The sequence below is a fragment of the Nicotiana tomentosiformis genome, chromosome 6 (assembly GCF_000390325.3).
Source record: "Nicotiana tomentosiformis chromosome 6, ASM39032v3, whole genome shotgun sequence".
Classification (NCBI taxonomy): domain Eukaryota; kingdom Viridiplantae; phylum Streptophyta; class Magnoliopsida; order Solanales; family Solanaceae; genus Nicotiana; species Nicotiana tomentosiformis.
Genome location: NC_090817.1, coordinates 21,320,600 through 21,334,282, shown reverse-complemented (window position 1 = coordinate 21,334,282; position 13,683 = coordinate 21,320,600). Strand labels below are relative to the sequence as shown.

Below are 13,683 nucleotides of genomic sequence, written 5' to 3'. Positions count from 1 at the left end.
CTCAAGAGCTCTGAAATCGCCCGAAAATGGAGGAAAAATGGGCTCAAAATGTCTGAGCCCCGATTTTTAACCATTCTGCCAAGCAGTGGTTTCGCACCTGCGGAAGGGGTACCGCACCTGCGGCTTTCGCACCTGCGGAAAATCCTCGTAGGTGCTACGAGTTTCGATCGCCTGCCCCCTTTCGCATCTGCACGCACTGCCTCGCACCTGTGCGTTCGCAGGTGCGCCAAAATTTCGCATCTGCGGCAGTGGCCTCCCCTTCCCTTTTTCCGCTTCTGTGCATGAACCTCGCATCTGCGAGAGTCGCACCTGCGGCTGTCCAAGCGCATGTGCGATCGTACAAAAGCAGAAAGCTTCACCATTTTTCTCCCAAGTTCGAAATTAGTCCGAGCCTCGTCCGGTTAACCTTCGGGAACCCCGGGCCCCCGCACGAATATACCAACAGGTTTGTAATCATAAAACGGACTCGTTCGAACTCTCGGAACACGTAAAACAACATCAAATCTAATAATCATACCCTAAACCAAATTGATTCAAACTTATAATTTTCAAGTTCTTTAATTTACTTCCAATGCGCCGAAATGTACTTAAACTAGTCGGAATGACACGAAAATTTGCATGCAAGTCTTAAATCACTATACGGAACTATTCCCAAACTCGGAATTCCAAACAGACTTCAATTACTAAAAATCCTACTCCAAACCAAATTTAAAGAATTTTAAACCTTCAAATAGTTGATTTTTACTATTAAGCGTCAAAACGCTCTCGGGTTATCCAAAACCCGATTCGGACATACGCCCAAGTCCAAAATCATCATACAAACCTATTGGAACCGTCAAATCCCGATTCCGGGGTCGTTTTCTCAAAATGTTGACCGAAGTCAAACTTGGCATTTTAAGGTTAACTTAAGGAACCAAGTGTTCTTATTTCAACCCAAACACATCCAAATCCCGAACCAACCATCCCCGCAAGTCATAAATCATTAAAAATATATTTGGGGAGTTTTATTTAAGGTAACGGGGTTCTAAAAGTCGAAACGACCGGTTGGGTCGTTACATTCTCTCCCACTTAAATATACGTTCGTCCTCGAACGTGCTAAGGAGTGTTCCGAAGTTATCCAAAATTACTGTTTAACACCTCGTGCACCTACCCGTGCTACCACACCCCAGTTGAGCACATTAACTCGAGCCAATCTGAATATTCTCCCCTTTATTTAGGCAAATAAGCCTTAGAGGCCAATTCTAACATCCAGAATTATCCACCATGCCTGTTTCCAACCTATGAATGCGTATCAATCACTACACGATGCACCAATACAGGATTGCATACCTTTGTTGAATTTAGACCATGCACCACATCATTCACATGACTATAATAACATCCTCCGATAACGATAACCAAAATTTCACGAATCTGATGTTCACAACATACCTCATGATACCTATAATTCATGTTCCAACTCTTGAATTACTTCCACGATGGAAGAAATGTGTAGAAATTCATAACCAACTGCTGAGTCAACAAATTATTGAGTTTCTCCTTCTGACAAGAACCATTGCCTCATTATGGACCAAATAATGGTATTTGCTCTTTATTATACTTCATATAATCCGATTTTACTGATCCCAGATCTAATAACCTCGTCTCACTTAGTATAAGCTGCTCAGGCAATAAGCCACCTCAGACATGACAAAATGTCTCATATGACGCCACAATGAGCTAATAAGCTACGGACTCGATTGCGATACATAAGGAAAATAGACTATGGGAAGGATTACTCAACCCATGTGACTAATTAAATAACTGGAAAAAAAATGTCATGAACCTTCCCTAGAAAATGGGACACAAAAACACACAAAATATAATATAGGGAATTGTACTCAACATCACACTATTGCGGCGTGCAACTTGATCCGCACATAAAAATCTATAAGAAAATACTTACCGAGCTAGAATGCTCATTACTTACAAAATATCCGAACATCGGACACAAGCACGCTGAGTGCATAATACCATCCTTGGAAGGACCGACAGCGCCATACGCTACAAAACTCAAGCACAACTAAGGTGCGATATATGATCTAAATCTCGAAAGCCATCCTTCTCACATAACACCATCGCTATGCGGAACCTCAACACATAAGAAAATTATCAAGCCGTTTCGCAACTCACACGGTATAATATAGTATTACATGAAATAACCGATGACAAAACGACATCCAATGTCTGAATATTCCTCCATAGGGAGCGGTTATACTGAAATGAACACATCCGGCCTGATATAGAGCCCATATTCATATTCAAATCCATCCACAGAACTCAAGTCGATTCTGATCGCATCGTACTAGGCTAATAACCTTTCAAGTATCCATAATAACCCCTTTTCCCATAACATACAAGAATATCCATCATAACCAGAACAATACTTCCACAGTCGACAACCAAATGAACCAAGCGCCCTCCATGCATAAATTCTTGATTCAGCGATATTACCACAATCTTCATACTTGGTTTCAATCTTCACTCAATCAAGTGACTACATGTCACTCTTACACAATCTTTCCGTGAGACACACTCCCACGACCTTCCGCACCAGGTAACAAGTCTGCACATCCATGCTACCGGTTACACTAATGTTGTAAAGCATATCAAGAATCCACAAATCAATACACAAGGTCTCTTACACCTGACATCGACCTTAGATGATGACAAAAACAATACCATCTTACTTTATACATCTAAATCTCTTTCCTGCTCATCCGAGCTCATGACATCCTTGTCAACACCGAACCGAAATCTTAAATCCTCAACTTTCGAATCCCAAGCTACTTAGTGCACTTAACCATGCCAATGCACAGGAGTACAAGAATTCTATTATAACTCCCGAACCACTAATAGGGTAAACACTTCATCATATAGAAACCTTCTTCTTAACTCATTTCAAGAGAACCATTGCAACACGTGACTGAATTCTCATATCCGTAGAAAATACCGGCCTCAGGTAGTGGTCTAAACCACCATAATTCTTCTGGGATCCCTTTACACATAACATGTCATAATACTTGAATTCCTCCAAATAAAATCAATTACAGCGTTCGTCAAGCCTCGCACGTACCGCCACAAATCACATGCATAATTCAATGCGCTAAAGGAACTAATCATTGCCACCATCGTGCCGATTCATCCATTGTTAGTCGATTCGTCTTTTCTCAATTTACTCTCAGCTTTCCTTAGAAATAATAGCTCCATTCATTACATCACGAACTCAAATCCGCACTCATCCCAAGTGACCTTATTTCACGAGACCATGATATTTCAAAACTCACTAATTATCTCATATCCCTTCATGAGCACACTTTTTACATCTTCAACTGGTACACCCATTTTGATACTTCTTTTATGAATTCGAAGTTATTTTCTTCCGTTTTTTCCAATGGTACACCGCAACCTGAAGATAACTTAGAGTACTCTAAGCCCCATTTCATAATCTGCTGCAAAAGCTCGATACTCAACCATACTATAGACTCGAGATCCTTAGACACCACACTTTAATTTTTTGAATCCACTAGGACCGTTATTGAGAGTCACTTGCTCTGACTTGTTCCCAAACATGATCAATTCCAAGGCCCTGCTAGCACATGGCCACCTTATCAAGGAAACATCCAACTATTTCACTTTCCTGTGCATTACATCTACACGAAGCATAAACTCTGAGTCTTCCAAAAACCTGAATATAAATTAATTAGGCCAAATATGGCTCACACTCCTCAAATACTTTGCTCAAATTACCACCGATGTTTTCTTTACTTAGTTGCAATGACCCACCAATACACCGATAACCAGAAACCGCACAAGTTAACACTATACAATCCAATCATAGACGGTGGGGCTCTCCCACTTAGCTTGAAGCTACAATTACAAAATTTTGGAATCCACCGAGATTCTTTCTTCATCGTTGACATGTTCCTGTACACGTAACTCGCCAAATTTTCTCGAAATCCTTCTATTAACCTTTAATAAACACTCTGACCCACTAGCCCCATTTACATATTAATCTCTTACCGGGTAGCCAGTAGAATTCTAAGCTTATCTTCGCATAAGCTTAGTCAACACCACGCAACCGCTAACCTGCTCACATGAGATAACCCACATGTGGAATTTACAAGCTGACATAATCCAACGTCACTGCACTGGGTGCAATTACTACGAAATCAGTAGATCATCCTGAGTCCAAGCTCATTCACCAGCTGCATCAGTCTGTTCACTCCTCATGGACATCAGCTAAAGGTGCGACAATACATTCCAATCCAAAGTCATGTTGTATCCTTCTTCATATCAAGCAACTCCCTCCTGTTGTATCAAATCTTCCTTAATGTAGCGGCTAATATTATAATTTAAGTCTGTAGACCCAGTCACTGTCCATTCTACATCCCAAATCACTCAAAACGTTTCCTCAAGACGTGTAATCATCCTACCACGTAACCCATATGCTACTTTGCCACTCTCCCACTTTGGTCAAACACTTCTCCTTTAAGCAACTACTCGACTTCTGTTTTCTTACACTTGGCCTTTTCGGAACCTAAACAACGCAAGGCACCTTCCATATGTCCTTCCTCATCCTTCGCTGCCCAGTTGTTGCCTTAACTCAAAATCCGTCTCTGTAGCTCTTGAACCAATAGCTCGTTACCAACTTTAAACCTTTCTGACGATCATCCTTCTCGAGACATCAATACTAGAACGTTGCTTCAATCCTGAATCACTGTGCACCGCGATCTCTAATGACTGCTTCCCCTATACCAATTCCTAACACCCCGTCGTGAAGGCGAGTTGAAGAAAACCATAACACTGGAGAAACTTAACGCATCTTATAAGGCGCCGACACCACATCAAAATTGAGAACTCTACCACACTCAAAAAATATCAAGCTTCGTTACTCCATCAACCCCAAACCTGAACATTCATAGTCTAATTGCCTTTTCTCCGCTGAAATTAAAACATGGAACCTATGAATCATGTACTGAGAAAACCTTCTTTCAAGTCGTTTACTGCCCTGACACATAGACTGGCATTTTACCATTACATAAATACTATGCGATAATAACACATGAATCGACATAACAATCAATTCCAAATCTCAAAGGTAGTATTGATACTGAACTGAAATGATAGAGCGGTCTTCCGCAAGGCGACGAAAATAGCCCAATTAATTACATAGGGAGAAGCATCATGTACTACAGCTGTAGTACCATTAAAAGAATTTTCTCGATCCCCAATTTATAACAAGCGCTTCACGTCGCATAAGATTGAATAGGAAAGAAATGTAGGCATAAGCCTCAAAAGGAATCGAATCGCACGATGAGGAATAAAAAAAAGAAAGTACTCCTAACAACCTTGTAGCCTCTCAAAGATAAGCACAGACGTCTCCGTACCGATCCGCAAGACTCTACTAGACTTGCTCATGACTCGTGAGACCTATGTGAACCTAGTGCTCTGATACCATGTTGTCACGACCCAAAATCCAAAAAGGCCGTGATGGCGCCGGACACTACTGTTAGGCAAGCCAACCATAATCAATTAACTTAATTACCCATTTTAGTATTTTTGAAATAAAAATTTTCTTTAATAAAAACTGCAGAGATAAAACTCATAGAGTAAATGATAAATATTTTTGCAGCTAAATTTCTAAATAACTCACAACCATTCCCAAACCCCGGTGTCACAAGTGCATGAGCATTTACTAGGAAATTAAAAATAAAATACAGCATCTGTCCAGAATACAAATTAGACAGGAAAATATAATAACTCTGAAGGAGACTCTGTTAGCTGCGGATCGTAATATAGAATGCAGCTCACCTATGTCCCCACAATTATTAACTACACCTCTGCGCCCACAAGGCCGCTATACATATATGTACCTGCACAATTAAATGTGCAGCAAGTGTAGTATGAGTATGAAAACAACGTGTACCCAGTAAGTATCAAGCCTAATCTCGAAGTGGTAGAGACGAGATGACCGACTTTGACACTCACTATGAGTCAATAATAATAATTGAAATACAACTAGGATATTTAAATTAGCATGATTTACAGAATTTTAAACAATTTATTTAATCAGCGAAAATAATCAAATTCCTTCAAATGCAACAATTCTCTATATATTAATTAAATTCCTTCAATTCAAATAAATTTTCCAATTTATCAATTAAATATCATTTACATAAATAACAATTAATTCTTTAACAAGCAAGAATAATAATTCATTAAATTCTAAGGATTTTTCAATTTATCAATTTGCTTCGCAGGCTGAAATAAACTATTAAAGTATCATGTAATTATTATTATTAAGCACGATTTCTGCCGAGGACGTACGGCCCGATCCAGAGTGTCGTGTACACTGCTGAGGGACGTGCGGCGCAATCCATATATGCATCTATCCTGTCGGGACATTCGGCCCGCTCCACAAGAAAGGAGCACATTTTTTATGTACCTCCGGAAAGACAATTTCTTTTAACAATTAATTGTTTCAAAAAGAAAATCAAGCATATGAGATTTTCATCATTTAATATCTTTATCTAACAATTCACAATATATTCATATATATCAATTTGATATTAATTAATCAGGAAATATAATTTACACAAGTAATTCATGCTTTGAGTCTTAAACTACCCTGACTTTAGCATTTATAGTAGCTACGCATGGACTCTCGTCACCTCGTGCGTACGTATCCCCTGCAATTAGCAACAATTATTCAATTTAATCCCTACGGGGTAATTTTCCCTTACAAGATTAGACAAGAGACTTACCTCATCTCAAAGTCCTCTTTCCGATTACCACGTCGCGTTGAATTCTCGATTTGACGCCGAAAGATCCGAAACTATCCAAATATTATACACAATAATTAATATATGCTCAATAATTTGAAATTCATCCATTAAATAAATTACCCTATCCAAAATGGTAAAATTCTTAAAATTCACCCCGGGCCCACGTGCTCGGATTCTGGAAATTTTCGGACGTTACCCATAATCTCAAGAACTTAAATATATAATTTCTACCTAATTCCATAACTATTTTCGTAATTAAAATCTTATTTTTATAAAAATCTAGGTTTTTCATCTAAGCCTTTGATTTCTAAGATTTACTAGTTATAATCTACCTATAATCTATGTATTTAACTCAAGGGATGTAGAATTAACTTACTTCCAAGTTGTTAGTTGAACTCCCATCTCAAGAGCTCTGAAATCGCCCGAAAATGGAGGAAAAATGGGCTCAAAATGTCTGAGCCCAGATTTTTAACCATTCTGCCAAGCAGTGGTTTCGCACGTGCGGAAGGGGTACCGCACCTGCGGAAAATCCTCGCAGGTGCAAGTTTCGATCGCCTGCCCCCTTTCGCATCTGCGCGCACTGCCTCGCACCTGTGCATTCGCAGGTGCGCCAAAATTCCGCATCTGCGGCAATGGCCTCCCCTTCCCCTTTTCCGCTTCTGCGCATGAACCTCGCATCTGCGAGAGTCGCACCTGCGGCTGTCCAAGCGCAGGTGCGAACGTACCAGAAGCAGAAAGCTTCAGCATTTTTCTCCCAAGTCCAAAATTAGCCCGAGCCTCGTCCGGTTAACTCTCGGGACCCCTGGGGCCCCGCCCGAACATACCAACAGGTTTGTAATCATAAAATGGACTCGCTCGAACTCTCGAAACACGTAAAACAACATCAAATCTATGAATCATACCCTAAACCAAATTGATTCAAACTTAAAATTTTCAAGTACTTTAATTTATTTCCAATACGCCAAAATATACTTAAACTACTCGGAATGACACGAAAATTTGCGTGCAAGTCTTAAATCACTATACGGAACTATTCCAAAACTCGGAATTCCAAACGGACTTCAATTACTCAAAATCCTACTCCAAACCAAATTTAAATAATTTTAAACCTTCAAATAGTTGAGTTTTATTATTAAGCGTCAAAACGCTCCCGGGTTATCCAAAACCCGATTCGGACATACGTCCAAATCCAAAATCATCATACAAACCTATTGGAACCGTCAAATCCCGATTTCGGGGTTGTTTTCTTAAAATATTGACCGAAGTCAAACTTGACCTTTTAAGGTTAACTTAAGGAACCAAGTGTTCCGATTTCAACCCAAACACATCCAAATCCCGAACCAACCATCCCTGCAAGTTATAAATCATTAAAAATATATTCGGGGAATTTTATTTAAGGTAACGGGATTCTAAAAGTCGAAACGACCGGTTGGGTCGTTACAACTTATCACTGGTGAGGATTCTTAGTTAATACACGATACCAAGGATGTGCTGCAATCCTCCTTTAAAATCAAAGATTTGGGGGAACTCGAGTATTTTTTTAGGCATTGAATTTTCCAGGAGTGCTGAGGGGATTTTCATGCACCAGAGGAAGTATGCCTTGGAGTTGATTGTTGATTTGGATCTTTTTGGTTCCACGCCTGTTGCCACACTCATGGAGTTGAATGTCAAGTTCATTGGGAGGCTGCACTTAGGGTGATTAAATATGTTAAGTCTTGTCCTAGTCTAGGGGTTTATTGTCAGTTGTTTATTCTGAGTCTCTCCTTGCCTTTTGTGATACTGCTTGGGCCTCCTGTCCAAATACTAGAAGATCATTCTCAAGGTATTTGGTTAAATTTGGTTCTTCCCTGATTTGTTGGAAGTCCAAGAAGCAAACCACTATCTCTAGGAGCTCTGCAGAAGCAGAATATAGAAGCATGGCTTCTATAGTGGCTGAATTGGTTTGGCTCCTTGAGTTGTTCAAAGAGTTAGGGGTCACTCTTTCCTTACATGATCCCATATTCTGTGACAGTAAATCAGCTCTTCAGAAAGCTGCAAACCCTGTTTTACACGAGCGCACCAAACACATCGATATTTATTGCCACTTCATCCGGAAAAAGGTGCAAAATGATCTCATCAGTACTCTATATCTTGCAACTGCTTTTCAACAAGCAGACTTTCTCAATAAGGGTCTTGGGAGACCTCAACATAATAATTTATTATCCAAGCTAGGCATGAAGAACATCTTCATGTCCCCTAGCTTGGGGGGGGGGGGAGGGGAGAGAGGGGGAATAATGAGATACTTCGAGTCACGTGTGAAGCAATGTATGGAGTCACTTAAGCTAACTAAAGTTAGTAGGTTATTAATAGTTAACTAGAGTTAGGTATAAATAGTTAGTTGACAACTGTGAGTTAGTTAGATAAATACATATACATTGTACAAATTTTGTGTGGAATGAAAAAATATCGAGAAACTTCTCCTCTCTCCCTCTCTCTCTCTTGTTCATCTTCTTTCATCAATTCTTCATCACGATTTAGCAATCTAATACCCCTAAATTATGCAAAACGGTTTACCCATGCTCTCCTTTTATAGTTCGGTTCAAATAAATTCTTAACGTTATCAAACTAGCTTGTATTTGTCCTTATTTTTTAACAGGAAATTATTAGAATCTCTAATTGAATTATTTAGAACCAAAAAAATTGTCATGCGTCCAACAAATGGCTTAAAATAAAACTAACCGTTTCTCCATGTCCTCTTCTTCCCTTCCAATTTCTTCTTCTTCTTCTTCTTCTCCATTAGAGCGGAGGAAAAAAATAAAAACTAAAAAACAATTGCGTTACATAAAAAAATAAAAAAGATAAATGAAAAAGTAAAAAATGTGGCGACCAATAATTAACAATAAGCGTATACGTTTTATACATTATTGTTCCAATTTAGGGTGTGTTTAAATTGAGGGTATTTTCGTGCAGTTTTTATCTCCCCATACAATAATATTTATTTTTAATTAATTTAAAATACTGGTTAGTTTTCAATTATCGGTCCAAAAACTGGCTAGCCCATACTATTTTGACTAAGAAAATAGATCTTAGACTTAAATCAACTCAAAAGCTAGATCATGGTGAAAATTCCCTTTTTTCTTTCCATCAGAAAAAATAAATTTCAACTCATGCACGATTCTTGCTTAGCCACATAATTAATAAGATTATAACATGAAGAAACAATGTCGATGATATTGGTTTCATAAAGTACCCAAACTGACATAAATAAGCAATAAAAGACCACAGATTAAAACTACATGAAAGATCGATTCCATTACTCAAATAATCAATCAACTATTTAAAATTACTTAATAAAGTTATGCTTTATTTTTGTTTGTAATAGAAAAACTGCTTAACTATTTCTGTAGCACTGAGAATGTCACTCAACTAGATTTCTCAAACTTTCATGACTATATACCTATTTTACCCTCTAAATTATCTACCTTTATTTTTAATAGTTTTTAATATTATAATTTTTTCCCTGTTTACTTCATATTATGTACTCACCTATATAATTTTTAATTTTATATATTATAATATTTTAAGTTGTATGATCTTATCCATATAGCATAACCATATGAATTATTATTCAAAAAAAATTTCATCTTAAAAAATAAAATAGTTTTAAAATTGTATATATCTCTACACTGAGATTATTTATTTATATATGTATCCTCATTTTTTATAATAGTTTTCTTAAAAATATGTAGATATTTAATGATTTTTGATTTAAATAAATAAAAGTAATTATTAACTATCTTGCTTGCATTAAACAACTGCAGTGGTTTGGAGGCCTAAAACAATTACATGTCTTTCTTCTGTGCTGACACTTGTCATATCAAGTAAACACGTGAGTACATTGAGAAAGAAAACATGTTTAAAAAAATCGGTAAGAAAACAAATTAGGGATTAACTAACTTAATCACGTGGCGACTAAAGATTTATTACTTTGGTAGCACATAGATTACTAAACAAGTTAAGGGACTAACTAATTTAACGCCAAAAAATTTTAAACTCTTTTCAAAATTTCCCAAAATTCCCGCCCCACTTCCCTCCTATAAAACTTCCCCATTACACATCTCACAAATTCACCATTATCTCACAGTCAAAGCATTTCCCAATCTACAAAATGGCTCGTACTAAGCAAACAGCTCGCAAATCAACAGGTGGTAAGGCTCCAAGGAAGCAGCTAGCTACAAAGGCAGCGAGAAAGTCAGCTCCGGCTACCGGAGGAGTGAAGAAACCTCACCGTTTCCGTCCCGGAACTGTAGCTTTAAGGGAAATTCGGAAGTACCAGAAATCGACAGAGTTGTTGATAAGAAAGTTGCCGTTTCAGAGGCTAGTGAGGGAAATAGCACAGGATTTCAAGACAGATCTGAGGTTCCAAAGCAGTGCTGTTGCTGCCCTACAAGAGGCTACTGAGGCTTACCTTGTTGGACTCTTTGAAGATACAAATCTCTGTGCCATTCACGCGAAAAGGGTCACTATCATGCCCAAGGACATTCAGCTCGCTAGGAGGATTCGTGGTGAAAGGGCTTAGGATGAAACTTGTTACGCTTATGGTTATGGATAAATTCGTGTTCTCTGATATAGGGCATTGTTTTTTGTGTCTTTTTGCTGAATGTTAGGGTTAGTGATGTAAATCAAGTGACTTGTTTCGATCAATATATGTAAAACCTCTGGTTTATTAGTATTTTGAAGTCTTATTAATGCTGTTACATCTTATTAGCGTTTGTACTTTTGATGTTTGATTATTTGTTAAGAAGGAACTCAATAGAAACATCAAATTATTTTTTCCTTGTTATCATTTGTGTAGAAATTATCTTTTCCTATTTCACTACTTACTGGTGCTTGGCACTTCGTATTCTGCTTATGAAATATTAAACCCCCACACTCTACTAAAGAACAAAGAAAAAGATTATGTCTTTGTAGGAAATGGAACTCAATACTAGCAGTTCCTAAGTTCTAACATTACTAGTTAAACATGGACTTAAAAATCCTCTATGTGGTGTAGGGTGTTCAAACTTTGAATTTCCTTTATCATCATTTGAAAAGTCATTATTGGGGGATCGGATTGCACGCCGCAATAGACTTATTGAAAAGTCATTATTGGGGGATCGGATTGCACGCCGCAACAGACTTATTTAAAAGTCTATATATATACTTGATTGAAATAAATATATGACAGACTTGATTAAAAGAAAAATATTGGGAGAGCGGGTTGCACGCTGCAACAGAATTGAATGTGAATATATTGTGAGAGCGGGTTGCACGCTGCAATAGAATTGGGTAAAATAATAATGGATTATTACTGCTGGGTTGGCTTCAATTATTATAAATGAGTTACCTGATTTATTTCTATTATTTGTTGTTGTTATTAATATTGCGTACAGGTTAATGTAAGTGAACCGTCTTAGCCTCGTCACTACTTCGTCGAGGTTAGACTCAGCACTTACCAGTACATGGGTTCAGTTGTACTGATACTACACTCTGCACTTCTTGTGCAGATTTTGGAGTTGGTCCCTGTGGCGTACCATAGACTTGCTCGGATTTCAGCTACCAGAGGAGACTTGAAATATAACTCCATGGCGTCCGCAGTTCTGAAGTCCCCGTCTATTGTACTTTAGCTGTATATTTATTTTCAGAAAGCTTTATTTTATTCAGACCTTTATTTGTATTCATTCTAGAAGCTCGTGCACTTGTAACACCAATTTTGGGATGGTATTTAGACACCGTTATTTTTATGGATTATTTCAAATTGCTTCCGCATTTGCTTCCTTGTTAATATTAAATTTAAAATTATTTTAAAAATGGATAATATTATTCTAACATTGGCTTGCCTAGCAAGTAAAATGTTAGGCGCCATCACGGTCCGAAGGTGGAAATTTCGGGTCGTGAAAGTTGGTATCAGAGCACTAGGTTACATAGGCCTCACGAGTCACGAGCAAGCTTAGTAGAGTCTGAAGGATTGGTACGGAGACGTATGTACTTATCTCTCAGAGGCTATGAAGTTTAGGAACAATATCACTTCTTTCTTATTCTGTCGTGCGATTTTATTCTATCATCGATGATTGAACCATTTTACTCTTATTCTCTCTCAGATTGTGAGAACACGTAATACCTCTACCGATGGACAGGGACCAGAACCCCCGGTGGCAACTATGGCCAGGGGTAGAGGTCGAGGTCGTGCCAGAGGCCGAGGTAGAGCTCAGTCCAGAGCTCGAGCAGTTGCACCTATTGTAGAACCTCAGGTGGACCTTCAGGAGGAGGTTCCATTTCAGAATGTACCAGTTCAGAGTAAATTTGAAATTAGAGCTCATTGAGTTTATGAATGTATGACTGCAAAATAGGAGTACAATAGATATAGAATTCGTAAGACTCTTTACTTTCATTTTTTGTTGCTTAAATAGGCCGGTTCACTTGGATTTTTTATATAGGAAAGTGGAGTTAGTCTGTTGGCTTTCCTAATGTTTTAGTCGTTGTGTGGCTCGACCAGCCAAGAAAAATCATAAAAAATGCAGCCTACAGATCAATCTGAACATTGTTGAATGATAGTTAACTCATGCCAAAAAATAAAGCTTGTACTAAAGTAGTAATAGAACTGTAGTAGCAAATTCTTAATAGAGAACACTTGCTAGAGCCATGCTTGCAGGCTGCAGTGTGCATTGACCCTCCATTCTTTAGTTATTTAAGTGTTAAATACTAATAAAACAATTAATAAAGGCATGCAGATGCTAAATCTTGAAGGGTTTCAACTAGCAACCTTACCTGTAATTGCGACTACATGAACTTACAAATAGCAACAAGAAACAGATTGATTATATATATTGTCAAATCT

At 38.0% G+C, this 13,683-nt stretch overlaps 1 protein-coding gene across 1 annotated transcript; it reads left to right on the top strand.

Annotated features, from left to right (window-relative positions):
* Window positions 1-10,941: 10,941 nt before the first annotated feature.
* Window positions 10,942-11,538, top strand: LOC104093996 (histone H3.2-like). The gene has a single exon (XM_009599834.4). It carries the CDS (start codon window positions 10,975-10,977, stop codon window positions 11,383-11,385), a length of 411 nt encoding a protein of 136 aa, XP_009598129.1. The 5' UTR covers window positions 10,942-10,974; the 3' UTR covers window positions 11,386-11,538.
* Window positions 11,539-13,683: the final 2,145 nt, after the last annotated feature.

Bases quoted from the DNA above. Each gene is read 5' to 3' on its own strand.
- LOC104093996 (XM_009599834.4), top strand. From the start codon at position 10,975: ATGGCTCGTACTAAGCAAACAGCTCGCAAATCAACAGGTGGTAAGGCT.